The sequence below is a fragment of the Alternaria rosae genome (assembly GCF_020736505.1).
Source record: "Alternaria rosae strain MPI-PUGE-AT-0040 chromosome Unknown BKA58scaffold_3, whole genome shotgun sequence".
NCBI classification, from domain to species: Eukaryota; Fungi; Ascomycota; class Dothideomycetes; order Pleosporales; family Pleosporaceae; genus Alternaria; species Alternaria rosae.
This window is the reverse complement of record NW_025763572.1, coordinates 1,420,951-1,446,979: the sequence shown is the minus strand read 5'-3', so window position 1 is coordinate 1,446,979 and position 26,029 is coordinate 1,420,951. Positions and strand designations below refer to the sequence as shown.

The following is a 26,029-nucleotide window of genomic DNA, read 5'->3' as shown; positions in this document are numbered from 1 at the left end:
GCGCTTGATGCGAGACAGGTACAACTTGAGGAAGAGGGCTTCTTATGTCGAGTGGTGGAGCTATGCCTCAGTCAGAAAGGCCGATCAGCTCCAGTGCATCGAGGCCAGGCGGCGGCTGCTGTTGAGACGCTGATAGGGGTGCTCACGGCTTTGTGCGTGGCACGCGAGCTCTTGCACAAGTAAGCGGGCATCTAGGCGCCGGCTGCCTCGCCTTAGCAGAGCACCGCCCAGAAAGATGCACGACAAGGCAGCCACTGGCAATCTGAGCGCGTATTCCAGTAAGGAGGCAGCAATCCACAGCGACAGGAGCTGGTGGGGGAAACGGGACTGCAGAAAATGCGCGGCGTCATCGCTTCTGGCCTCGACCTAGCCACACCCACTAGCCCGCACGGGCCCGGCCTGACAGGTAGAGCAGCGTCACTCTTTGCCTACAACACCATCCGGCCTGTTTACCCCCGCGAGCTAGAGCACGCAATTCTTTTCTCCTGTCCTCTTCCTAAGGACCTACACTACGCCCACCACACGAGACCGGCCACTTACACAGTCGCCCCTGCGCCTAGCCACATCTGAAATCCCCCCACACACCAACAGCGCAGTTTGGAATTCTATGCCCCTAGGGAGACTCGCGATCAACCTCAGACTTCCCCTCGTCTACTCCCACAGGTCCTTCTAGGCACCGGACAACATGGGTCAGACACTCTCAGAACCCGTCGTCGACAAGGTAATTGCCTCCCAATGCTGGCCCCCCGCCCCCGCACCTGCGCTACTCCTCGCTCTATTTGGCAACAGTCGCCTGCATTGAGCTGCACGGCCGCGCAGGTCATCCTTCACATTAACACGACGCTAATACATTGCTTGCACAGAAATCCGAAAACGGCGATGGCGAGTCACTCATCTACGGCGTGTCGTCGATGCAGGGCTGGCGGATCAGCATGGAGGACGCGCATGCCACCGTACTAGACTTTGCAGGAGAAGCAGGCAAACCCACTGGCAACGACAAGCGACTCGCCTTCTTCGGCGTATACGACGGACACGGTGGTGACAAGGTGGCCCTGTATGCTGGCGAGCAGCTGCACCAAATTGTCGCGAAACAGGAGGCTTTCAAAGAGGGCGACATCAAGAAGGCTCTACAAGATGGTTTCCTCGCCACGGACCGCGCCATCTTGAGTGGTATGGTTCCCAGGGCACCCTCTCTTTAGTCAACAAGTGGCTGACTCACGCGAACAGATCCCAAGTACGAAGAGGAGGTATCTGGCTGCACTGCGTCAGTTGCCGTCCTTTCCAAAGACAAGATCTACGTCGTACGTTGACCCCTATAACATTCCTTGGCCAACTCTCACATCAATAGGCCAACGCAGGTGACTCGCGTACTGTCCTAGGCGTCAAGGGAAGGGCTAAGCCGCTCTCTTTCGACCACAAGCCGCAGAATGAGGGTAAGAAACATATATTATAAAGGCAAGCAGCACTGACATCTATTAGCTGAGAAGGCACGTATCCAAGCCGCAGGTGGCTTCGTCGACTTTGGCCGTGTCAACGGCAACCTGGCTCTATCGCGCGCGATAGGTGACTTTGAGTTCAAGAAGAGCGCCGACCTTCCTCCCGAGCAGCAGATAGTTACTGCCTTCCCGGATGTTGAGATACATGATATCAACCAAGATGACGAGTTCTTGATCGTCGCCTGCGATGGTAAGAAACTACAACCTGCTATGCTTGTGCGCTCTTATTGACTCCATACAGGTATCTGGGATTGCCAGTCTTCTCAAGCCGTCGTCGAGTTCGTTAGGCGCGGAATTGTCGCAAAGCAGGATCTTGCCTCCATTTGCGAGAACATGATGGATAACTGTCTGGCTTCAAACAGCGACACGGGAGGTGTTGGCTGTGACAACATGACCATGACTGTCATTGGTCTCCTACAAGGAAGGACGAAGGAGCAGTGGTACGAGGACATCGCAAAGCGGGTTGCGAATGGAGAGGGTCCATGTGCGCCGCCAGAGTACGGCAAGTCAGAAGATCCAGCCAAGTCCGCCTCAGAGAGCGAGTAGTTCAGTTCTAATATAATTGTGTAGCCGAGTTCCGCGGTCCCGGCGTTCACCATCGCATTGACGATTCCCCTGATGACATCGACATGGACTTGGACAGTCGATTCCGGCCGAACAACGGCAACGGCGGCCGCATCATCCTTCTCGGCGACGGTACCGAAGTCTCAACTGGAGACAATGACGGCGAGATGTTCGATAACGAAGACGAAGACAAGGATCTGGATTCGCAAGTCAACAAGTACAACCAGGACGCCAACGCCAAGTCTCGTGAGGATCGCGAAGGCACGCCAGGCCCTCAGCACGAGAGTAAAGTTCAAGTGACCGAGTCGCCCTCATCTGTACAGACGGAGAAGTCCGATGCTCCCGAGTCCCAGACCGACAAGAAGCCTGAGGCAGGCACAACCAAGACGAGCGAGAAATAGCTTGTCCCCACTTGACTTGGCCACGATTAATGATGTTTGGCTCGAAGGGTTCAGTTTCGATGCATGATGATATGCAATGTCTCTCTTATGGATGTTTTGCAAGCGACGATGGGTACGTTGGTTTCCTGTAGAATCAAACGACGGGTCATGGAAACGAGCCTCATGGATCGCAAGCGGGCAGGTTTACGAAATGATACCTGGCGGGCTCGGCCTTTGCCTTCCACTTTACCTAGCTATCACTTTGCTCATGATACAATGGTTTTATCAAGATGGTGCTTACTATGTCCTTCGTCTGTGTCTAAATTGGAAGCGTATGCAGTGCCCTTATGACATCACTTCTATAAGCCGCGTTCCATGGTATAGCAGAATGCGTGTTGCATCAGACGGCGCCGAGTTCCTTGCCTTTATGCGTCTACTCATTGCTGGCAAACAAGCTTTCAGATGCCCCACTCTCCCGCTCTTAGGTTGATTTCCGGCGTGCACCTAATCTGGGTGTCATCTTGACAGTCATCGTCAACGGACACGAATACACTCTGATCTTAGGAAGGTGACTCAAAATCAAGTGTATCGATCGATAGCGAGGTCTGCGTTCCAGCCATGCTACATGCAATTGCCGTTCGCATTGCCGTCCGCGAGTCCGGAGATAAGCTTGGTGTTCAGGGTCCAGTCCGAGTAGCATCACCTTTCGTCATAGTTTGCGACAGCTGTGCAAGCGTCACGATTATGGCGTGGATCCGAGAGTACCGGTGATACATGGCTAAGCGCAATCTCGACGCCTCTCCTTGATTCAAAAGACAGAGAAGCTCCTTCATTCCCTTCAAAATCCATAATCGAGTTCCTTCCCCAATTGCTCCGAAGTGGTACCTGACTGGCCACTTGCATCATGGACCCTGTAAATCCCAACCAAAAGGCCCGAACCACGCAGCAGTACGCATTGTTTCAGCGAAAGAACTTTTGGAAGTCTAACGAGGGCGAAGTACCAGTGTTCAACACAGGTAGGTATGCTTCACGTTCATAGCACTATCGCGCAAAGCTGATGTACTGTACATAGAACCGGGCAAACTCGAAGAATTAGCAAAAGAGAAACTCAGCCAAGGTGGCTGGTTCTACGCGTCTTCAAATGCCGGCCAATCGCACACCCATACCGTAAACAGACAAGCGTTCTACCGACATCGAATTATTCCGCGTATGCTGGTAGATACCAACCAGCGCGACACTGCGACCGAGATTTTTGGACACAAAGTTCCTGCGCCGATTGGATTTGCGCCTGTTGGTATCAATAAGATCTACAACCCAGAGGGCGAGCTACCCGTAGCAAGAGCCGCGGGCGCTTTGGGACTCCCTTACTGTCTCTCGACAGCAGGCTCACAGAGCATAGAGGACGTAGGCCGTGCCAACGATGAGGGTGTGAGGAAAGGACAAGGCGACACAGGCACCGCTGCCGGTGGCGGCGAGAAGGGGGTGAGATTCTTCCAGCTCTACATGCCGCACGATGACGAGCTTACTCGATCGCTCCTCCAACGTGCGGTGGACAGCGGCTTCACAGCCTGCATCCTAACGCTTGACACTTGGCAGCTTGGATGGCGACACGACGATGTCGCAAATTCAAATTACGCCTTCTACCATGGGCTTGGTGCAGATCTGGGCCTTACAGACCCCGTCTTCCAGAAAAGGCTCAAGGAAAAGGGCATTGACCCCAAGACACAGCCCAACGAAGTTGGTGCGCTTTGGATCGATAACGTATGGCATGGACGCGCGCATACGTGGGAGAAGGCTGTCTGGGCGATGAAACTATGGAAGGAGCTTAGTGGTGGCAAGCCGTTCTCTCTGAAGGGTATCCAGAGTGTGGACGATGCGAAGAAGGCTGTTGATCTGGGCTTCGATGGCATCGTAGTCAGCAACCACGCTGGAAGACAAGTCGACGGCGCAGTTGCAAGTCTTGACGCTCTTGAGAAGATCGTTGATGGTACGTCCAATGTGTGCTATCTCTCGTTACTGCATAGCTAACAAACTCTTCAGCTGTTGGCGACAAAATTTACATCATGTTCGACTCTGGCGTCCGTTCCGCATCCGACGTCTTCAAAGCGCTCGCTCTGGGCGCGAAATTCGTATTCGTTGGCCGTCTGTGGATCTGGGGCCTTTCGATCATGGGCGAGACGGGAGTTGACCATGTTATGCGCGGTCTCCTAGCTGACCTTGACATCTTGATGAATGTTGGAGGGTTCAAGCACGTCGGAGAGATTACGAAAGATGCGCTGGAGAGTGGGCCGAAGAGTTATCCGCTTATGCATACAACTAGTAAGTTGTAGGTCCTTGAGGTCCTTGAATGATACGGCTAGTTACCAAGTCCTCGCGAAGCTGGATCCGATATAGACACGCACTTGAATCATTCCTCGATAATGTATGCACATCAAGTTTCCCACCGCCTAGATATGTTGTTCTTGCTTTCTACCTTGTGTTTTATGTTTATACGGCACAGCACTCAACTCTGGCTTTTGCGAAGGCACTAGAGCATAACTTCTACATCAGCCGCCTAACCCGCCTGACAAGTGTGACTTTCGTACGAACACTATCACGATTCACTATTCACTTATGAGGAGCCCTGGGGCTTACATAGCGCTAGGCCGCTATAGGCTGACCGCCATAGGGCTGAAAGTGGCCCAAGCACTCCCGAACAAGACCAACTCCAACTCCCCTCAACGCGCAAAGCTCTCCAATCGTGATCGCAACTTCGCGCGCGTCATGTTCTGCAGTTGTCGCGCATACTAACACCGTCGCATTGATTGTACTACTAAGGGTTTCCGGTATACACAAAAGTTCATCCCTAATTTGTAACTAGAAAGAGACCCTGTAATCAAGATGTCGGTCATTCTATGCACAGGTACGTTGAGCTATCTCCCCCACATGTAGCAGACAAACGACTAACGTTCAATACCAGCCGGTTACGACCATACCATTAGGTTCGCACGCGTCTTACGCGCCATTGGCAGCCATTCGTACTGACTCCGAGGACTCTAGATTCTGGGAAGCGCTCTCCGGTATATGCTCCCGGACTATCCCGCACCCAGACTCCCAAGTCAACCGCCTTTGCATCTCGCCCGACAAGCGATACCTCGCCGCCGCCGGTCACCACACGGTTAAGCTTTACGATATCAAGTCCACGAACCCCAATGCGATCCTCACCTTCGACGGTCACACCTCCAACATCACCGGTGTCGCGTTCCACTGCGAGTCCAAGTGGCTTGTCACATCGTCTGAAGATGGCACGGTCAAGATCTGGGACACGCGATCAGGCAATGTTCAGCGCAACTACACTCACGGTGTTCCAGTCAACGATGTCGTCATTCATCCAAATCAGGGAGAGCTCATCAGCTGCGACCGCGGTGGTAACGTGAGGATCTGGGACCTGGGAGAGAATAAGTGCTCTCACCAGCTCATTCCAGAGGACGATGTCAGCGTGGCTAGCGTCACAGTTGCAAGCGACGGAAGCATGGTCTGCGCAGGCAACAACGCCGTGAGTCTAGCCAGATGAAAGTATCAACCCTTTGCTAACACCGCATGTTAGGGCAACGTCTACGTTTGGCGTATGATTCAGCGCAGCGATACCACCTCGATCCTCCCCATCTGCAAGTTCGTGGCTCACACAACTTACATCACCCGCGTTCTCCTCTCCCCCGACGTCCGTCATCTAGCCACCTGCTCCGCCGATCACACAGCGCGCATCTGGTCCGTCGATCCTACCGCTCCCCACAACGTTACGCCCACCGACAACCTGCCGGCAGCTAGCGAGCGTGATCCAGCTGCCTTCCCTCTGGAGACTACGCTACATGGTCATCAGAGGTGGGTCTGGGATTGTGCCTTCTCAGCCGATAGCGCCTACCTCGTTACTAGCTGCTCCGACCACTATGCGAGGCTGTGGGAGCTCGGTAGCCAGAGCATCATCAGGCAGTACAACGGACATCACCGTGGTGCTGTCTGTGTCGCGCTCAACGATACGGCCGTTGGCAACTAGGAGGTTCACATTCTACGCATGACCGATTAGCATAAAATGATACCCGCGATCACCCTAGCGTGCGAAGGACGAGTGACAAAAGGATTCCGGCATCTGCATCAGCGTTGGCGTTTTGGCACGAGGAGATGGAAGGGTAATGAGTTAATGACACTTTGGCGTTTACGGCGAATGAGGTAGCTTCTAATATGGATGCGGGAACGGGTCACCAAGGTCATCAAAGTTTCGCATCGACGCAAAAGCGACGATACGCCTGGAAAATGTGTTATAGCAGACAGATCAACGAATCTGAAAATGGAAATTCCCACTACGAACTCTCAACGCCCGCTGACATAGGTATAACAATCTTGAGGCAGATTCAATTCGCGTCCGCTGACTCTCCTCTTGAAGTGGATACCAGTTGCACAGACCTATCTCAGCTTATGGGCACTCCTTCTTCGCGCAAGCGTCCTACCAGTATGTTAGTTTCTTCGATCGTCTCCGCACGCCCCGAAACCTTCAGCTTACATAATTCTCAATCTTACTCTGTACGCACGTATCTATACTAACGTTCTTCTCGCATAAACACGACACGTGCCTACATTACACCGTTAGCATCGAGCTCAACATTGTACCCACACGACAATTGCAGAAATTGTGAGGTGGACGGGACAAAACGTACATCTCCCACTCCTTCTCGCACTTCACACACTCTGCCGGCTTAGACTTCCTCTTACAGCCCTCCACACTTTTGCTTTCCATTCCCTGTCCCCTCTTCACGTTGACGTTGGTGTCGGCACTCTCATCTTCCGCCACGTTGTCGCTCGCAGCGTCTAGTACGAGAGCCAGCTCTTCTGCTTCTTTCTCGGCGGCTGCGTCGTAGTACGTAGACGAGTCGTGTTTATCAGGAACTGCGTTGGCAAGGGCGCGTTTGCCGATTTTCCGAGGAAAAGAGGAACCGGTGCCGCCATCTGGGAGGTTGTTGTCGGGAAGCATGTTGTCTACCATTTGGCCGGAGCCGGAGCCAAAGCCATGGTCAGGGAAGAAGGCTGTGGGGAGGGGAGGAAGGGGGCTTGAGGCGTGGACTGGAACAGCGACTACCAAAGCGCTGAGGGTCGTGAGGAGGAAGAACGTAGGTTTCATGGTTGCGTGGTTGTAGCTGTGGTATAGTATAGCTTTCTGAATAAGTGAGAGCGTACGAGTCTGAAGAACAAGAAATATGTCGGGGAGGGTGATGGCATTTATCCTTTGAAAATTGATGTAGGTCTTCACGTCAACAGCTGTCATATCTCGGCCTGTCAATATTCTTGACATCACACTCTATGGATAGGCACATCACGACTCGATTATAACGTATGGTTCTTCAAACTAGACCTCAATCACCGATCCCGCCGTCTCTCTTCAAACTTCCTGACACTATCCCTGACCCCAAACCCATCCTTCAATAGCCCACCCACATCTTCCAGACCCAGCCCCGCCGTCTCAGGATATATCTTCCAAATAGTAATCTCCGCAATCACACAGACCACGGCATACAACGCAAACGTTCCAACAGGGGTGAAGATATTCATCATGGGCAGAAAGGTAATCCCGATAAAGGTATTCGAACCCCAGTTCGTAGCCGTCGACATTGCCGATCCAAGAGACCGCACAGAGAGGGGGAAGAGTTCAGATTGCTGCCAGGGCACGTTGCCCATGCCTATCGCGTAACCCGCGACGTATGTTATCATGGAGAAGAGGATGATGAGGGGCCAGATCTTGTTGCTGTTGTCGCCGGCAATGGTAGCGGCAGTGGCGGAAGCTTCGGAGGTGGGAAGGTCGATGAATAGGAACGCGATGGCGCAGAGTGCGAGACCGATTATCATGATAGGTACAGACCAAAGGAGGATACGGCGGCGTCCGATACGGTCGATGTAGTGGAAGGCTACCAGTGTGAAGAGAAAGTTTGTTACGGCGATGGAGAGCGATGTTAGGGTTGGCGATTCGAAACCCACGAGGCGGAAAATTGTGGCGGAGAAGTACATCAGCGAATTCTGAGAGTAATGTCAGCAGTTATCCCATACTCTGATACATACAAGTGGTACGAATAGGGTATATGTTGCTTGGAGGTGAGAGAGGAGACTTACAAAGCCACACAACTGCTGGAAGCCCTGAAGCATACACGCGATGATCAAGGCTCTACGATTCCCTCCAATGACAATCAGCTGAGAGAAGCTGTCTTGGACCCTCTCCTTTTTAGCTCTCCAGCCGATCTTAGCCATGTCAGGAGTACCTCGGAGTCCAGCCGCATCCTCCTCATCTTCGATTTCTTGCTCTACCCGCCTCAGCACGGCGTTCACCAACTTCGTCCCACTTTCCTCACTTTTATACACTCTGCCCAGCACCTTCCTCGCTTGTTGCGTCTTTCCAGCCTTTACAAGGTATCGCGGTGTCTCCGGCAGGAAAAACAGCATAACGAACTGTATGGCGGCCGGCAAAGCCCCCAAACCCACCATCCATCTCCATCCATGCAGTCTTTCCGAGAACAGCCATCCAACGATATAAGCGACAACCTGCCCACCAGTAATGAACAAACTGCTCACTACCACCAGCCGTCCCCGGAAAGGGCTAGGGCTGAGTTCCGAGATGTACAGCGGTACAACGAATGACGCGCTTCCGACTGCTGCGCCGACGATGGATCGACCCACGATCATGCCGCCAACACTGCTTGTCCATGCCTGCAACAGTGCGCCGAGTATGAAGAGAATGTCTGCGACGAGAATCACGGTTTTGCGACCGTATGCATCGGCGAGGATACCCGTTAGGGGCGAGGCGAGGAGTGCGAAGAAAGAGGTGCAAGACGTAATCAAGCTCTTGTCAAGGGTGGTCAGGGGTCGGGAGGAGAGATCGGTGTTTATGGAGATGAGGGTAGAGGATATAACACCGGTGCTGTGCAGCGTCAGTATGGTGTTGTTCTCATTTCTGTAGATGCCATAAGGCATGGCGCAAAACATCGCAGGAATCGATGCGACATACTCATATCCAAATAGCAATCCTGAAACCCCGGCGCATATAGTCAGACACCAAATAAACAAGCCCGGTGACACCAAGGCACTTTCGTCCACCTCGTCCTCTCTTATACTCGCGTCGTCGGCTTCATCGTAGCGGTCGCGTGCATCGTTCGGAACGCGGCGGTCGATGGAGATCAAGGGCTCGGCTGCAGCGTCATTCATGCTGTCTAATTCTACGTCTTCATCTGGGCGCTGCATACAGCACACACATACATAGGAAGCGTGTACGGGAGAGAAAGCAGGATGGGGCGCTGGCGGAGGTTATCTGGGGTAGTGTCGGAATGGCCGCGGGAGTGCGGAATGCTGGACACACGCTAGCGGGTGGGCCAGATCTGTGCCTGGTGATCCATGTCACCTGCAAAGTACGCGGTACCAGCGGCACCAGGAGATGACAATATTCGTGTTGCTTGCCGCCTACACAGGCACCTGTTCTCGCAAAGTTCTGTCTTATGCTCAAGAATCAAGTATCCATTACCATGTATGCTGTGCTCTCTTCAGCATATAATGACGCGGCACAGACTAGGTCATTCTCTTGTGGCGGGTCATTGCAGGCACATGAACGAGATTTGTGAACTTGATAGTATTGATAGTAATCCAGCAGCATGCGCTCACATGAGCCTGCTCTGCTTGCTAGTAATTTTCCACCCCAGCCCCCTGAACGCTGCCTTAAGGATGGAAAACGCCAAAGCGATTCTCATGAGTTGCTCCTTCCTGGCGCGTTGCGATCGCGTGTAGCGTAGTGATCGTCCCAGTTCTTTCCTTCTCTTGTCCCATATTACATGCCCATGGCCTGCAAGGTTGTCGTCCGTACCATAATCCTTTATGCACCCATCATGCCCAGTCAACGCCTGTCGCTATGCCTCAAGCCACTTATCACGGTGACTAATCAACCCACCCAAGCTAAGCGCATAGCAAAATCTGGTAAAATAGGCAAGGAGAGCATGTAATGAAGCTCAGGCAGCAGACCGCTGCGGACGCCGCTTATTTGCGGTGAACCTAGCTTGAAGGTTCTCATTTGGGCTCGGCATTACCGTCCGGTGCATGGCTAGCGGGGCCAGTGGGTGGAGCTTGGGGACCCGATGAGTGCTGTGGCATCATAGGTTGCGAGTAACTTCCGCTGGGTGTACCACGGTGTTGCTGGGGAAACTGGTGATGTTGTTGTGGTGAGCCGTAGTGACCACCTTGGTATTGTTGCTGGAAAGGTCCTCGCATTGGAGCCACTAAAGCGATGTTAGTCGACTATTGTACGAACAACGATGAATGTGTACTTACTGGCTCCTGGCTGCATTTGGTACATCTGAGGAGCTGGTGCACCTGGCTGCATGTACATCATAGGTGGTTGCTGCTGGTGGTGGCCTTGTTGCGATCCTTGATGGCTCATCATTGGTGCACCTGGCCTGGGGCTAGGGAATCCGTTGGCGCCCGGAGGCATGTGAGCCGGGTATTGAGGATACGCAGGAGCGGGAGCGGGAGAGTACATCTGCATCTGTGGATTACCCGGCATTCCCATGAAGGGTCCATTTGAAGGCTGATTCGTCATCATCTGGCCCCCCATCGCCGGCCCAGGACCGTTCATGAACTGACCGCCTTGTGGGTTGCGCATCGTGGCATGCTGCATGCCGGGACTCATACCATACTGCGGGACTTGTGGAGGATAGCCTTGCATCGGCTGAGGCTGTGCGCCATACATGTATGGCGCCATCGGGCGTGGTGAAGGCTGAACTGATGACGTCGAGTGTGAATATTGCATATGTTGTGCTCCGAAATGATGTTGATCCTGGCCAATATGCGGCTGTATCGGTGGTCCACGGGGAGTGTGTTGAGGTGTCGGTCCTTGTGGCATACCTTGGGCGCCTTGGAGATGAGGTGGTAACTGATGTTGGTGAGGCATGGGGCCGTTGGGCATGACATGCTGTGGTACTGACAAGGGCGCGGACGGAGGAGCATGATCAAATAGCTGCTCATATCCCTTGTTCGTGTTCGAAGAGGGGAAATCCCACGTAGGCGGGGTCTTGTAAGGAGGCGCAATATCGGAGTGATGCGACTTCTCGTTCGACTGCGCCTCTTTCTCAAGGCGTCCAATGGCATTGAAGGTCTTCAGTCCATCCAGTGATTTCACGGTGGGCTTCGGGCCTGTGAAGAAGTTGGTGACAGTGGGCTTGCGTACTTCTTGCCTCGACGAATTTGGCCTAGGACTGGAGGTAGCGCTTGGTGTTCCACCAGGCTGGAAGGTGTTTGCAGCTGGGTTGGGCTTGAACTCATGGGCGCGAACGTTGAACCTTGTAGACACGCTGGAAGAAGGCGTCTGGGCACCACTCGAGGGCTGTGAAGGACCAGTAGGTGGCATACGCATATCCTGAGCTGGTATCGGTTGAGGGACGCCGTTGTATGGCATGGCACCTTGCTGCTTATGCTGCTGGTGGTTCATCTGCAGACGGGTACTGAGTAGTCCTTGGTTACGAGGTGGCATCTGGTTCATGTTCTGGTGCGAACCCCGCAAAGAAGCAGACGCATAGGCTGGCTGCCCTGGTCGAGCACGTTGATTTTGTTGGCGTTCTGCGTTGGCGCTAGGTGATGCTTGGGTGGACTCTGGCTTGACAGCAGATCGTGCGGCAGCTTTGGGGTCTGCCATGGTGTTGGACGCCTTCGGGGGTGTAGTCTTCATTTCCTGCGCTTGTTTGTTGGCCTTGTCGACGATAGCCTGCTGCTTTGTCTCGTCCTTAGCGAGTATGGGCACAAGATCTGACGGTACTGGCGTGCTCAGTTTGAAGTTGAGCGCGAACTTCTTAAGATCGTTGAGCTTCACAGCCTTGTTCTCGCGGGCGAAAGCCCTCTGGCGATCGGAAATCCGTAGTTTCTCAGCTGCCGAGAACTGCTTGAAGGAGTCAAGCAGATCATGCTCAACATTGGTAGTGGCATCGTGTGGCCGTTCAGCTTTCCTAGGAGGGATGGCAGCAATCCCAGATTTGATCGTACTACTTGGCTTCTGCAGCTGCTCCGCAATAGCCTTGTGCGCATCAACGGGTTTTGATGCGGCCTTGGGTGCGTCTTTGCTGGGCTCTTGAGTTTTACTATGTTCAGGCGCAGCTGCTGCTGGTGCCGCGGGACTTGCAACACGTTGTGTCGACTGCGAAGCAGGTCGTGCGACAGAAGACGAAATGATGGCAGGGTCCACCGGTGCACCGGGCACCGTCGCCTCAGGAGCGGGGGCACGTCGTGCGGGTGGGGTGTACCGGTTGGACTGGCCGCTTGACAGGTTTGTCAGGTCTCGTCGTACTCCACTGTACTTGTCCTCTTCGTCGCCATTGTCATCGGCCGCAGTGTATCCTCCGCGCTCTTCGCGAACGTGTGAGTTGGTTGCGCTGCTACCTTCAATCTCTCGGGCGATCTTCTCAGCACGGGCGGCCCGTTCCGCATACTGTGGGTCGTTCTTATTGATAGTAGTGGTGTAGATGTTCTCGTCGTAGTTACTCTTCACACCGAACAGGCGCTCGTTAACGGAGAATTGATCCCAGTCGTTCGTACGGCCGGTAGACTCGAGCGTCATGTTGGGATCAACCTCAGACGGCTCCCACTTCTGAAGGTTGCGCTCACGGAGTTCGAGCTTGCCAGAGATGTCGGTATCAGTGCGGAAGCCTGCGGTGCCTTTTTTTTTTGTTAGCCTAGCATAGAAAGGACATGTAGATTTTGGTACACACCATTCTGGCCCTTGAGTTGGGACTTATCAAGGACGACGTTGTTGACATTGAAATCAGCCACATCGCTCATGTCAAACGACATGACATGGTAATCGCCTGAGCCAACGTAGTCGTCGGACAGCTGGCTAGTGCCATTGGTTTGAGCATTGCTGGTGGGCAGGAGCTTCTTGACCATCTTGAAAACATAGCGGAGCTCGCTGGGGTCGAGTGAGGTGCCTGAGAGGACACCGGAGTACTTTTCGCCATTCTTTAGCGTAATGATGCCCGGAAGACCCTATTTTTGTCATCAGCAGTGTTCACCCGCGTCGCATGGAAAGCCAGCTGTCACTTACCGTCAGATTGGCCAACAGGTACATCATACGATCGCTGAGGTGCCTCATCGGGGAAGCGTTGTCGGCGGAGGCAGCCGTCGAGCTTTGTGGGGGCTTAGGTGAGCTTACGGCACCGTTGGGGGTGGGGGAGTGAGTCGGTCGCTGTGTGATGGGATTGGTGCCCTGGGTCCATGCCGTTTTGGCGGGAGGTTTCCTGCAAGTCGACCGGTCAGCATGGCGCCAGATGCAAGTGGGTAGGGTGTTGTCGAGGACAGAGCATTGGGACATGAGGCAATTGAGCGCAGTAGACGGGGAGAGGGCCATCGAGTGGACAGGGCAGTCGCACCGTGACTCCATGTGACCAGCCGCACGTCACACGAGAATATCCCGCATGGCGGGAGCACTCGAGGCATGCCTCTGTTTGTCTGCAATGCAAAGGACGCGGGGCAGGAGTATAGGAGACATGTTTATAGGGAGTGCAGGGCAGGAGCTTACTTCTGACCGCCGTCGATGGGGCTTCCGGGCTTTCGCTGCTGTGCGTCGATGCCTTTGCCAGCAGTGCTCATCTTCAGTGGCCGGGCGGAATTGGCGGCGGGGTTTAGAGCATTGGAGGAGGTATTCGGAGTCGCAGCGGCAGTGGACATGGATGGGGAGAGCAGGGCGCGGGCGAGCTCGGTAGCGTGGGTCGGTGGTTCGGTTTGTGGTTGCGGGAGAAGGAGCGACGGGCGGGGGAGGAAGGAGCTCCAACTCTAGGGTGAGAGTAGCGCAGGACGCTCAATGCGGCAGCAGGCGCAGAGTCGACGTGCTTGCGAGGGGGACAGCCGGACGGCGGAGGAGCGGTGGTGACTTGGTATAGGAGGCTGTGCCCGAGTGAACAGCCAGAAGTCGAGAGTGAGGTGCAACGCCAAGCGGATCGCCTGGATGAAACACAAGTGCAAGGTGCGGGAACTAGGCCAGCCTCAGGCAGTAGCCGTGAAGGCTCGGACGACGGCACGAGGGCGCAACGGTCAGGCAGGCCACAGGCTGGTGCGCGAGATGAATAGAGGAGACACTGGGTGGACGGCAGACGATATGTGGACCTGACTGTGACAATTGCCTGACTATCTCAGTAGCTGCCACGATCACGGGCGCTGCCAGCCAAGAGCGTTGTTGTCCTAGGCGAGACCTCACGCCTCACTCTGCTCTCATTCTGCGCTGCTCGTGTTGTCCGAGACACCTGCAGTAAACAATACTTAGAGCTTGCATCTACAAATACGGGGCAACACCTGTTCGTCGCGCTCCAAGCATGCTCTAGTAGAGTACTAGAGTGCATGCACACAACGGTTACCCCAGTCACCACCCACCCAGCAGCAGCAGCTTGATGTGGTAGCGCGAAGAGAGGCCGGATGCCGGCCGTAGTCTCCAGGGCTGCAGCTACATCGCAGACTCACGTCAGAAGCCTACCTAAGCGACGGGGCGTCACATGTTCCATGGTTTTGCCTGTCGCTAACCGCAGATGCATGCCCAAGATAGAGATACAATCATCAAGACGACTATTCACCACTACCATGGCAACCTCTCTTGTCCGTCCATGACGTAGAGAGGCTCGACCGATGGAATAAACAATTTCTGTGAGGTTGGACGTGAGACTGCTCCACGTGCCGCCCAGCCACTCTCGTGTTAGCTCGCCCCAGGCATCTCAGACGTCGGTGCACCCAACGTGGTCGCCAACACTGCCAGGATAGAGTGTCGTGCCCTCGCGCTCCCAGTCCGGCCCTTCACTCTGCTGCTGCCGCACACCTGCGCCACACGCCCTCGGCACCATGACTGAGGAGTCGTCTTCTGTCCGCTCGTCTCAGGGGTCATCGCGCCGTGCGCCCAAGAATGTACGTGGGCTCTCTCTCTTCGCATCCCGCGCCCAACACCAAACAACCGTCACTGACCACGCATCAAATGCAGCCCCAGCAGCAGCTCTCGCAGATAGAGAAGTCCGTCACACACCTGCTTGTTGCCACCAAGCAGCTCCTCGGTGCGTCCCCGGCGCACGCAGCCCCGCATACCACACGTGCTAACACGGTGCAGAGACGTTGACACTATGGTCGCGCGGGACCGCCACCGAGAGCGAGGTCTCGGACGTCTACGTGCGTCTGGGATATGAGTTCAACATCGCGTCGCGCGCCTTCAACGCGATTGGCGTCGACACCAACGACCTCGGAAACGTTCCCGAACTACTGCGTGGCATACTAGAGGAGACGCTGAGCCAGGAAGCATCGCAAGCGAGTCTCGACAATTTCCTGCCGCGGATACGAGACATCATCATAAACCTCCTGCACGGTCTGAAGAAGAAGCAACAGCGGTTACGGCAGCGCACAGGAAGAGATGGCTCGCTCAACGGTGGGGGCAGTCCGCGACAGGGCAGCGTTGGGAGTAGTGGTGATGTCGAGGAGCACCAACAACCGCGATCCGCGAGCACAAGACTACCTTCAAGAGGGGACAGCCCGTCGTTTGGCGGCCCCGACCTCCCACCGCGCTCATCATCGGTAGCTGGCGGCCGCGCCTCTCCAAGCAAGTACGATGCCCTCCCTTCGAACCCGAAAGCGAATCGCTCGACCGCCGCAAGCCAGCTATCTACCGACTCGTCCATTTCGAGCGGCAGCGCCCAGCAAATGCCTGTTATTGCTCCGTATCCCGCAGACGATGCCATGCCCAAACCACCTGACCCCCCGCGGCCTAACTACCCCGTCGACTTCCCACCACCACCTCCTCCACCGAAACAGGAAGATGCGCTCGCGGCATTGCAAAGAGGTGGTGAGCTGGAGCGGAGGGCTTCGCGCCGATTTTCAGCATACCAAATCCAGAAGCATCTCGGAACAAATGGCATACCACTTCCACCTGTCCAGAACTCGCCCATACCGAATAGGGGTCGGGATGTACGCGAGTCTATGAACGCAGTGCGGACCAGGCAGTCCATGATGCACAATCGCCAGCGATCAAATCAGAGTCTTACGCAACAGAGACCTGCTGTGGAAACAAAGTTCTCCTTTGACCAGCCCAACGAGAGGCGCATTTCCGAGGAAAGTTCGCAAAGTGCCACGCCGAGCATTCTGCCACCAAGAGAGTCGGGTCCTGAAGACAGTCCCGTCCAGAAGACCCCAGACGATAAACTCGCGCAACCGAAATTCCCAGAAGGCGACCAGTTCTCGCTAGGTGCGACGCTTAATGGTCCATTATCAGAGCCAGCTGAGCTTGGAGCCGCATCACCGGCGAAAGAAGACCCGCCCAGGCCTACAGCCAGCCGTAACAGCTCCTACAGAGTCAAGACGCCCTCTCCACAGCCCTCTCAGTTCATTCCAGAGCAGTCGCCTCAACAAGGGAAAGAGCTCACACTGTTTCTCCAGTACAAAAGCAAGATCAAGAAATACGTCTTCACAGATGGTGCTGAGCTTTCTTCGGCCCGCCTGCAACTCGCTTTTATCGAGAAGTTCGCCTGGGATACCCACCGTTATGGCGACCTGCCCGAAATTCATATTCAGGACCCTGTTTCTGGTGTTCGATACGAGTTGGAGGACATTAACGATATCAAAGACAGGTCTGTACTTGTCCTGAACGTGGAGCAACTCGACGAAGTAAAGAGCCACATCGATGATAAGTTTGGCGGACTCAGCAAACTGGTGGAGAGTATCAAGACAGTGGTCGAGGACCAGCAAGCAACTATACAACGCGTGGCCGAACGTCAACAGCAAACGACAAAGGAGATTGCTGGGATATCAGCGGCACCTCTTTCTTCAGCTCGCAACTCCGCCCTGCTACCCTCTCGTCCTATACCGTTAGGCACACCCTCCGAAGCCAACATTACTTCAGCCACTCAAGTAAGCGAGGTACAATCGCTACGCCGTGATTTGGCTGTCATGCGACAAACATACTCATCTTTTGTATCGGATATACAAGCTAGCATGTCCACCATCCGCACAAAGGCCAGTGCTGTGAAGTCGACCGCTATCAAGGCTGCCTTGCCCGCACTCGATGGAGACAGCGGTCGCGCTTACATTAACACTGGCAAGAAGGCGCTGCAAGACGACTCGGAGAAGATTGTCAACAGGGTAGATGACCTACAAGATCTTGTTGAAGACCTCAGAAAGGACGTTGTTCTGCGCGGCGTGCGACCTCTGCCCCGCCAACTCGAGACTACCGCCAAGGACCTGTCGACAGCCACTGCCGAGCTCAAGAAACTGCAAGATCTCCTCGCTAAGGAGAAGCCTCTCTGGACCAAGATCTGGGAGCAGGAGTTACAGACTGTATGCGAAGAGCGAGACATGCTCACCATGCAGGAGGAACTCGCGGCCGACTTGCAAGATGATCTTGAGAAAGCAGCACAAACACTTGAATTGGTTGAGCAGGCGACCAAACAGCAGAATCTTGAAAGCGAGAAAGAGGCTGGAAAGGGAATGCGCTCAGCTAGTGGCCGCAACATGCTCAATGCAGTCGCTCTCGACAAAGCTGTGGATCCACGCCAGGCTCGCGATGGTGTACTCGGGGAAGTCAAGGCCCTGCAACCGAACCACGAAGGCAGGCTTGAGGCCATCGAACGAGCGGAGAAGGCGCGACAGCGTGATCTTGAGACAAGGAACGATGACGAGTTCAAGCGCGAGCTTGGAAACTTTGTCGAGGAAGGCAAGCTCAAGAAGAGCGGCGGCGTCGAGGAAGCAGAGCGCCTCCGCAAAGCGAAAGATGAGCGCGCACGCAAGGAGAACTTTGAGCGAGAAGCCGCAAGACAAAGAGCGAAAGCAGAAAAACAGCAGAGGGAAGCCGAAGCTGCTGCCGCTGCCGCTGCCGCCGCGGCTGCTGAAACAAACGGCGACGGTGCTGATGGTCAGAACGGAGAAGCGGAAGCTCAAGCGGAGAATGCAGAGGAGGTCAAGGGAGATGAAGGTGGTCCTGCCTAGACGCCTGCCATCTATTCCTAGCCTTCCTGTCTGTGTTTGAGCTGATCCGTGGTCCTAGATCTCCCGAAAAGACACTTTACAGTCCGCCCCTGGGTCAAGACTGGCGGCGTTCCGCTATCGATGCAAATGAAATTTGCCGCAGCTACGGGGCTGGACCTACCAGTAGCGGCAGTGTCATCTACGTCTACGCCCACATCTTCGTCTACTTCTACTTCTACAGAGAGTACAGACCCACTCATCTCAACCATCAGAGTCGTGACTAGCGGAACACAAATCGATGACGCCTCTTCGAAATCGGACACAGACGATATACTCCCGTCTACGCGACCAAGCACTATGCCTAGAATACACCGCGATATACCAACATCTATTACACCAAAATTCTATCCCGGCGACACGGACACACCATCACCGATCCTTCCATCGAGTTTCGGCCCACGACTCGCAGTTTCACGAGGCGGAACTCAAAGAGCTTATCACTCCTATCGTACACCCAAGCCTTCTCACAGTTTCTACGGTCGCGACAAACCCAGCCCGAGCACGCCGCCTGTCCGTTCACGCGGTATGACTTTTCCCCGCGCATCTTCCAGCGTGACCAAGTCCAACTCGCAGGAGACGTTAGATGCCAACCAGCATACGCCCGAGAGTAGCAGCACAGACAGTTTTGAACAAAACGACAGCGATAGAGATAGAGACACAGACAGTGTACTCTCCTTCACCCCCAGTATGGGCGGAAAGAACCTGGCCAACTGGTTTTCTGGACTGTTGGGAAGATAGCAGATAGCGTATGTACATAGAGAGCAATGGGCAAAGTCCCGTATGTTGTGTTCCCTTTCAGGGAGGGATGTATGGTATCTGTACTATGTAATTATTGGTGGTAGCATCGGTAATGGCGTTCGTGTTGGTAATAGGTCATGCATAGCGATCATGGCGTTTGGGGCACGTTGGTATGAGATATGTTGGAATCCTAGGATGATGTTGAGATGTTGACGCGCAGCATCGTGGGATAATGCAAGGGATCACGTATCATCTCAATTGGTATCCACTTTTCCGTACACCCCAGCTACTGTCTCACGTCTCGCCGTCATCTCTCTACCTCGTCATCATGTCGGTGGTGTTAAATCTTTATCGCCGACGTCCTCTTCCCTTCTTCTTCTTCTTCTTCTTCTTTCCCCTTCCACCATCATCAGCAGCCTTCCTTTTCTTTACCTCCTTCGCCTCTTCAATCGCCCTCTTTTCTATCTTCTCCTCTGTCTTCTCCTCCCCGAGCACGTCGCGAAAGCCTTCAAAATCGAGGTCAACAAAGTCCATCAGCATCCTCTGCGCCAGCCTATCCACGACATGCTCCCGCGCTAGGGTTACGAGGAGAGGAATCAGCAGCTTCAACTCCTCCACCGTAACGCCGCGATCCCCCTCATTGGAGCCGCGAACTGGCGCTATGTTCTTGCGGGATGGGAACGAATCGCGGATCATTTCGCCGACAGGTACGTCCAGTCTAGAGACTACTAGTCTCGCTCGCTCGATGGCAGGCTCGAGGACGGTGGTGCAGAATTGTGGTAAGAAGTTCTCTGAAGCCCACTGCTTTGAGTCTTGGACCTGGGTGAGTAGTTGCACCAGCCATGGGAGGTTGTTTACGAAACCGCCAAGGTGTGGCAGAAGAAGGGGAAGAACCTTCTCTCCAAACGTTTCCGATACGAGAATGATTTCTTTGACCTCATCGTCTTTGATCTTACCTTTCCGAATCTCTGCTCCTTCCATCGGAGCACGCAGCAGTTTGAAACAGTACTCGCGGATCGCAGGCTCAGCCGTCGACAGGTGATGTAGCAAGATTCTTCGCATGTATCTCAGATCGTACAGACCGATATTATTGATAGCTAAAGCGCTCGAATCGAGGGCGATGGTGCAGTAGCGTCGGATATCGACGTCTGGGATCTTGCTGTTGAGTTTAGCTACGTCTTCTAGAAAAGTCTCGATATCAGAGATATCTGCGTCCTTCGAGACGGAGCGAAGCGTATCGTCGAGAAATCCATCATCGTTGAGTTCTCGGCCGTGTTTAAGCAGTGGTGAGCAATCTTGGAGGCGCAGGAAAGTACTGTTAGGTACTGTATCGCGGATGATTGAGGCTCGCCAGGTGGCCATGGTGGCTGGTATGTTTGACTGAGCACTCTTACTACAAGTGTTTCAGTACCTCAACTACGGCTTTCTATCGTTCTATCATCACTTACTTGTCTGCGTCTCGAGCTCGGCCGTATGCTACCTGGACGTTGTCACACATCTCCATCTTCTTTTTGATACCATTCTGGGACTTTACGAGCCCATCTGCCCTCTTCAAATGCTCGGTATCTTGTGTCTTGTACAGCAAGCGACCTGTAACATCGATGGTATGATCGGCGTGTACTTTGCGTTCGAAAGCGGCACTAAGCTGTTCGATAGCCTTCTGTCACAGATCCGCCGAGCCATACTCGATACACAAAGCAGTCAGTTGGTCCAGGACCGCACCAGGAATCAAGGGAAACCTTGCACACATGAAGGTTTGTCGCTCTTTGCGGTATTGGCCTGGATCGTGGTATTCGAGTAAGAGCTTGCAGAGCCTCTGTAGTTGCAGAAGACTAGCCGGGCCTGCGTCAGGTCCTCGCACTTTGTCCGTTGCGTCATTGAGCAGTTTGATAATGGGGTCCGCTTCAGCGTTGTCTTTCGAATTCTCGCGTGCTCGTACGATATGTCCGTGGCAATGTATGATCATCGCTGCGTGTGGCTATCCGAGGTGGTGTCGCAGCTTCCAGTCCGCAAATCTGTGTAGGTATGCAACCGCGGCGTGCCACGTCCTCAACCAATACTGAGGTGCTCTTCCTTCTCTTTCATTTGGCGATTGCTACGAAGACGTTCTTCTTTACGATATAAACCCTACTTAGGTAGCTACAACAGATCACGGACCGTGGATTTACCTACCACCCCACCGATCACAAGCTAACTTGAAATCCAGCGCATACCTCTACGGCTCCGTATAGCTGACACGAAACTCGGAAGCAACAAGCTTCGTCGTGATGGCGGCACACAGGAACCCTGGGAGACGTTGGCTCTTAGTACCGTATTCGCCAACCACGTTCCGGCCATACATGTAGGCTTTCCGAAGAACCTCGAAATTCGCCCGGAAAAAATGGAGAAACCCTTCTACATAGCAGCAGCAACATGATGAGTAAGGACGCGCTCGCTCTACCAGCAAAATCGAAGTATGCCGTCGCTACCTAGGTACGTTAGCGGCTACGCCGCATCAATCGGTTCCAGCCCAAATCGCCGTTGATGCCGTCCAATAACTACGCAAGGACACACCTGGATCTATCAACCTGCAGCAATACAATTATGCACATCTTATGCAACACTCTCTGCGACTCGTGTTCGCTGCACAACGGAAGATCGACTCATCACAGCCTTCCCATATCGAATCGCAGCCGTTGTATCTGCCTGGTCCCCCACCTTGAGCCATCCACCGTCACCGCCCTCGCGTCCCATATTTACCCAACCCACCTTTGCGTCTTTCTACGTTTTTCCACGTAACCATCGACCAGGCAACGCCAGAGGGGACGCTAGAGCACTAGCGCCTTTCAAACTTTTCCCACGGGTATATAAACCCATCCTCCTCCGTCCCCCCTTCTGCTCTTTAGCTCTCTTTGCCTTTTGGCTTAGATCAAGTGTAGTATCTGTTCTTTTCAGTTTAATCTCTGAGTACGTTCCTCTCCATCTTCTGCTCGAAGATCCCGTCGCTAACAACCTCGTAGAACGTTCCTACGGGAACTTCAAGATTATTCTTATTTTTGAAACCAGCCGGAGGATCCCTGGGCTTGCTCATATCCTCTGGCACAGTGTCGCCTCTATCGCACTATCTGAGGCTGACGCGAATTACCTTTTTCATTGAGACTTCTGGCTTGCTCCAGTCGCTTGAGGAAGAAGAGTCCCTTGCTGTTATCACGAGACATACGCACAGCAATGAGTACGGAGCTGAGAGCTGGTGCGCTCGTTGGGGATTTTGCGACCTTTTGCGCGCCAGAAGTGGGGCAATGTTAATCAAAACCCTCGGTTACCTCACATGAACAAGCTCGCTGATTTCAATGCACTCGACACAAACCATTGCGCGCAGGTATTCACCACTCTTGAAGTCAAGAGACTCACAAGAAACGAGATGGTATCCTGTTCATGTCGAGTGTTCGTTGTAACTTGCCAAACGCGAGTTTCGACGTAGTCGCCCTCCCAAAGCCTTATGCCCGAGAACACTACAAACCACGTCTATACACCGCGATTTGCTTCATCAATGTCTGACTATTCAATTACTTCCAGTACAGCTAAATGTGTTTTGGTGTCGACAAGTGGGCACTGTATTCCCACTAACATGTACCCCGGTGTCTAGGTATCTACCCATCATCACGTGCGCTGGCTGAGGTTATTGCTGGATAGATATAGACGTTTGCGGTTCCCATTTTAGCTTTCAGAGGTCGCAATGACAAACAGTTCCGCTCTTCTGCAGTGACACGAAGCGTCCGCATTGAGGCCGGAAGATATATTACTGCTGACGCCAAGTAGCAAGGACTTGCCATATCAGACGAGCATCGTAGTACATGTCAGACCCAAGATATATCGTCCCACATTAACGAGGCGTGCATCTGCTGAGAGCGCGAATGCGGCGAGCTTTGTCATTTACCCGTTGAACCAAGGTTGACAAGTGCTACACCCGCCATTAGCATGCAAGAAGTCTCATCGACGACCTAGGAAGCTTTCCACTCCCTGTTGTATTGCTTGTTGTAGATAGCAGCGACGACGTCAAGATGCAACTCTACGCTATGAAAGCAGCAAGTGCATGCGGTCGATGAACTTGGGGTATAAATTCATGGTCGATTGCAACGAAGATTCACCACCATCATCACTTCAACTCCTCACCAAAGTAAACAAGGTCTCCACGCTCAATCACAATCATGCATTCCGTCTCCATCATCGCAGTAGCCTTTGGCCTCTTCGCCTCTCAAGCCACGGCTACCATTGCCCTGGGCAACAACGCAAGTAACAACCGTAAGTCGACGACCTCCTCCACGTTTGATTAAGTCTAATATTAGGCCAGTGATGTGGATCTACGGCGACAACTCGTGCAGTGGGGTGGTCAACCCCAACTGCGGCTCCCCGGTGAAGCTGAGGAACGGTAACAGCTGTACGTACTGCCTCTCTTCCCCCCAAACCCCAAACCACAGACGCGTCCTTGTGCTAATTGCTGTTCTTACGCAGATGTTGTCAGGGGTTGCGGAACTGATACACGCTGGACCGAGAACGCTGATGGCACCTTCAATGCTCAGTGCTCTCGCGTTAGCCCTCCCTTCGCCACTGATTGTGGCGTTCAGCTTACGTGGAAGTGTTGAGTGACAACTAGATGGTTGGCTGGAGGATCTCGCCGATCGACGAGTCCCGAGATTTATGATCGACACTGTCCTTACCTTTCTTATATGCTGAAGTATGTCTGGATTCTGGTGTTAGAGTAGATGATGTCACGCTCGTTTCTGGATAGAGTGTTTGAAAATTTGAAAGCGCTGCGCAGCCTTTGATTTAGTTCGCATCTGCATTGACGTGTTATTACTCATGGCGTAGTACGTGGTCCGGTCGCTTTCCATCTGAAGTCTGTTTGCCCTTCGTTCTCAGAAGCATCTTTATGGCACGTGTGACGATAATAAGACTGAACTCACCAGAGTGAACGGTGAAGAGATGTGCTGAATATATGATAAGACTACTGTTTACGGCTTGAGAAACAGAAGAATCGATGTTGAAATAGTGAAGTGAGTAGACGGCCTCGGTTCGTCCGTAATGCATGGGAGAGATCGCGTATAGGACGCGCGATACATCTGAAAAGTACCGTTTGAGGAGACTAATACGTTAGTCTTCATACATCGTATCGGTGGATGTGGCGAAAGAGACATCAGGCCCCGAAAAGCGCAATGTATAGTTAATTTGGATTCTCACTAGCACTAAGTGTAGTGTTGAGCGGGAACTAAGACCAAGGTCTCTCGCATCTTTAATCCTAAACCCTAAGGCAGTTAACTTTATTTGCAGAATCGGTAACTGAAGCGAAAGAGTAGCGTACATGGATACTCGATTTACCTTGAACTCTCGCAGCCAGCACTAAGCGTCCACCCGTTGCCCAAGTGCATGTTTCCGATGCAGTACGTCATAACGTATGGTGTGCCCATGGATGTGCCTTGACGAATCGATTCGTTCTCCGGATCGAGACAGAGAGTTTAGATTTAAGCGCATTCTAGAACTTTGCAGATTGAATGTGTACTCCGAATTAGCCATTAAGCCGGTGGCAGACCCAAAGACCATTTACAAGAAGCAGTAGAAGTCGTAGTATCGTGGAGACGTCCACCCCTCATATCTACTACACCTTGGCACTTCAATGCCTTGAAGCACCTGAGGCACGAAAAGAAGGACTGGCATTGGTGTTGTGGCTACCGAGCCGCGTGCGTCGGATTTACCTAGGTAGCCGTTGGGATGGCCTGGCAGGGCTGACGTTTCGTTTCAAGCCAGCGATTGTTTCGAATGACGGCACGATCCGCTAACGCAGATTGATGGAGGTTGGATGTGTAAGAAGTTTGATAAGAAGGAAAAGCTTGGTACGAGCCGTTGATGCGGGTGACGGAGTTGTGATCCGAGTAGATGGGCATGATGTGATGTGACAGTGGGGAAGAAGAAATGGTAGAGACTGCATGTTTCATGTGACGTCGCGGGGTGAGAAACAAGTGGCGTTTATTCGGAAATCGGATACAGAAGCCTCAAAGAGATGCGAATGTAATGATGGTGATTGTCTTGATGACGGCGCACAGTAGGAAGCGCTTTCCGTAGATGCTGCGAGTCGGGAAGGTGCAAGTCTAAATCGTCACTTCCTTCTTTGGAACTCGTCTCTAGCGCCTCATCGCTCTTGCATATTCTGCGGTCGGTCATAATTCTCTGCGCGCAATGTTTAAAGAATTTCATGTGCACTTTCAACAGTATTGCTTCATTTACCTCGCACGCCGCGGCACAACACAAGCACCAGCGACATTGCAGACGGGCGGCCAGCCACACGCAACATGGAAACAAACACCAAAAAGGTGACGAAAACAGTTGAGCTATCGACCTCATTTCCGAGAGATCAGTCAACGTTCGTTGAGAGTCGAGAACATGCTCATGTCGCTCGTTACGAGAAGACAAGCTTTTGCAGGGACTAGGCGTGGAACCTCATCAATCTTACGACCCAGTTGCCAGTTCCACGTCTCTCCAGCATCGTGCATATCGCGTGCATCGGCACTGGGATTGCGGCACTGAGGGCCAAAGGGGATGCGTTTGAGGCACCCAGGCAATTGAGGACTTGCGACAGACTGAGACGGTCAAAGTAGTCGCGAATGCTGGATGCGAACGGGGTTGTGGCTGTGTGTTATGCGGAAATGCACTGACAGCGGTGGCATGTCTCAGATGCACATGGTAGGGTGTGGCCTTGCTGGGCGCCTGAAGCAGAGAGAGCAAGGACGCAGGACGTGTGGTACTGTGGCTTCGTTCGGCGGACCGTTGGAGGCGATGCGAGATCAGAAG

At 53.5% G+C, this 26,029-nt stretch overlaps 9 protein-coding genes across 9 annotated transcripts; 5 read left to right on the top strand and 4 right to left on the bottom strand.

Annotated features, from left to right (window-relative positions):
* Window positions 1-332: 332 nt before the first annotated feature.
* Window positions 333-2,691, top strand: BKA58DRAFT_124660 (phosphatase 2C-domain-containing protein). The gene is made up of 7 exons (XM_046164240.1): window positions 333-721; window positions 864-1,170; window positions 1,228-1,298; window positions 1,349-1,433; window positions 1,480-1,686; window positions 1,738-1,998; window positions 2,067-2,691. Exons 1-7 carry the CDS (start codon window positions 686-688, stop codon window positions 2,459-2,461), a joined length of 1,362 nt encoding a protein of 453 aa, XP_046027557.1. The 5' UTR covers window positions 333-685; the 3' UTR covers window positions 2,462-2,691.
* A 282-nt stretch (window positions 2,692-2,973) lies between these two features.
* BKA58DRAFT_380087 (FMN-dependent dehydrogenase) lies at window positions 2,974-5,017 on the top strand. Its single transcript, XM_046169871.1, has 3 exons — window positions 2,974-3,456; window positions 3,513-4,427; window positions 4,481-5,017. Exons 1-3 carry the CDS (start codon window positions 3,345-3,347, stop codon window positions 4,768-4,770), a joined length of 1,317 nt encoding a protein of 438 aa, XP_046027556.1. The 5' UTR covers window positions 2,974-3,344; the 3' UTR covers window positions 4,771-5,017.
* A 303-nt stretch (window positions 5,018-5,320) lies between these two features.
* BKA58DRAFT_310586 (quinon protein alcohol dehydrogenase-like superfamily) lies at window positions 5,321-6,473 on the top strand (the record flags this gene model as incomplete). The annotated part of the gene is made up of 4 exons (XM_046167295.1): window positions 5,321-5,342; window positions 5,400-5,421; window positions 5,480-5,975; window positions 6,027-6,473. 4 exons carry the CDS (start codon window positions 5,321-5,323, stop codon window positions 6,471-6,473), a joined length of 987 nt encoding a protein of 328 aa, XP_046027555.1.
* Window positions 6,474-6,890: 417 nt separating this feature from the next.
* BKA58DRAFT_437553 (uncharacterized protein) lies at window positions 6,891-7,592 on the bottom strand (the record flags this gene model as incomplete). Its single annotated transcript, XM_046173500.1, has 3 exons — window positions 6,891-6,920; window positions 6,978-7,047; window positions 7,132-7,592. The coding sequence occupies 3 exons, from the start codon at window positions 7,590-7,592 to the stop codon at window positions 6,891-6,893; spliced, it is 561 nt and encodes a 186-aa protein (XP_046027554.1).
* A 126-nt stretch (window positions 7,593-7,718) lies between these two features.
* BKA58DRAFT_124551 (general substrate transporter) lies at window positions 7,719-9,809 on the bottom strand. Its single transcript, XM_046164239.1, has 3 exons — window positions 9,465-9,809; window positions 8,576-9,377; window positions 7,719-8,482 (listed from the first exon to the last, which is right to left on the bottom strand). The coding sequence occupies exons 1-3, from the start codon at window positions 9,695-9,697 to the stop codon at window positions 7,829-7,831; spliced, it is 1,689 nt and encodes a 562-aa protein (XP_046027553.1). The 5' UTR covers window positions 9,698-9,809; the 3' UTR covers window positions 7,719-7,828.
* Window positions 9,810-10,372: 563 nt separating this feature from the next.
* Window positions 10,373-14,290, bottom strand: BKA58DRAFT_124517 (uncharacterized protein). The gene is made up of 5 exons (XM_046164238.1): window positions 14,004-14,290; window positions 13,530-13,722; window positions 13,198-13,471; window positions 10,772-13,144; window positions 10,373-10,719 (listed from the first exon to the last, which is right to left on the bottom strand). Exons 1-5 carry the CDS (start codon window positions 14,150-14,152, stop codon window positions 10,511-10,513), a joined length of 3,198 nt encoding a protein of 1,065 aa, XP_046027552.1. The 5' UTR covers window positions 14,153-14,290; the 3' UTR covers window positions 10,373-10,510.
* Window positions 14,291-15,198: 908 nt separating this feature from the next.
* On the top strand, window positions 15,199-18,569 carry BKA58DRAFT_124485 (actin-interacting protein). The gene is made up of 3 exons (XM_046164237.1): window positions 15,199-15,373; window positions 15,447-15,516; window positions 15,570-18,569. The coding sequence occupies exons 1-3, from the start codon at window positions 15,311-15,313 to the stop codon at window positions 18,428-18,430; spliced, it is 2,994 nt and encodes a 997-aa protein (XP_046027551.1). The 5' UTR covers window positions 15,199-15,310; the 3' UTR covers window positions 18,431-18,569.
* Window positions 18,570-19,518: 949 nt separating this feature from the next.
* BKA58DRAFT_467352 (uncharacterized protein) lies at window positions 19,519-21,173 on the bottom strand (the record flags this gene model as incomplete). The annotated part of the gene is made up of 3 exons (XM_046175057.1): window positions 19,519-20,600; window positions 20,656-20,847; window positions 20,893-21,173. The coding sequence occupies 3 exons, from the start codon at window positions 21,171-21,173 to the stop codon at window positions 19,556-19,558; spliced, it is 1,518 nt and encodes a 505-aa protein (XP_046027550.1). The 3' UTR covers window positions 19,519-19,555.
* A 1,977-nt stretch (window positions 21,174-23,150) lies between these two features.
* BKA58DRAFT_380076 (uncharacterized protein) lies at window positions 23,151-23,830 on the top strand (the record flags this gene model as incomplete). The annotated part of the gene is made up of 3 exons (XM_046169870.1): window positions 23,151-23,488; window positions 23,538-23,624; window positions 23,699-23,830. Exons 1-3 carry the CDS (start codon window positions 23,395-23,397, stop codon window positions 23,827-23,829), a joined length of 312 nt encoding a protein of 103 aa, XP_046027549.1. The 5' UTR covers window positions 23,151-23,394.
* Window positions 23,831-26,029: the final 2,199 nt, after the last annotated feature.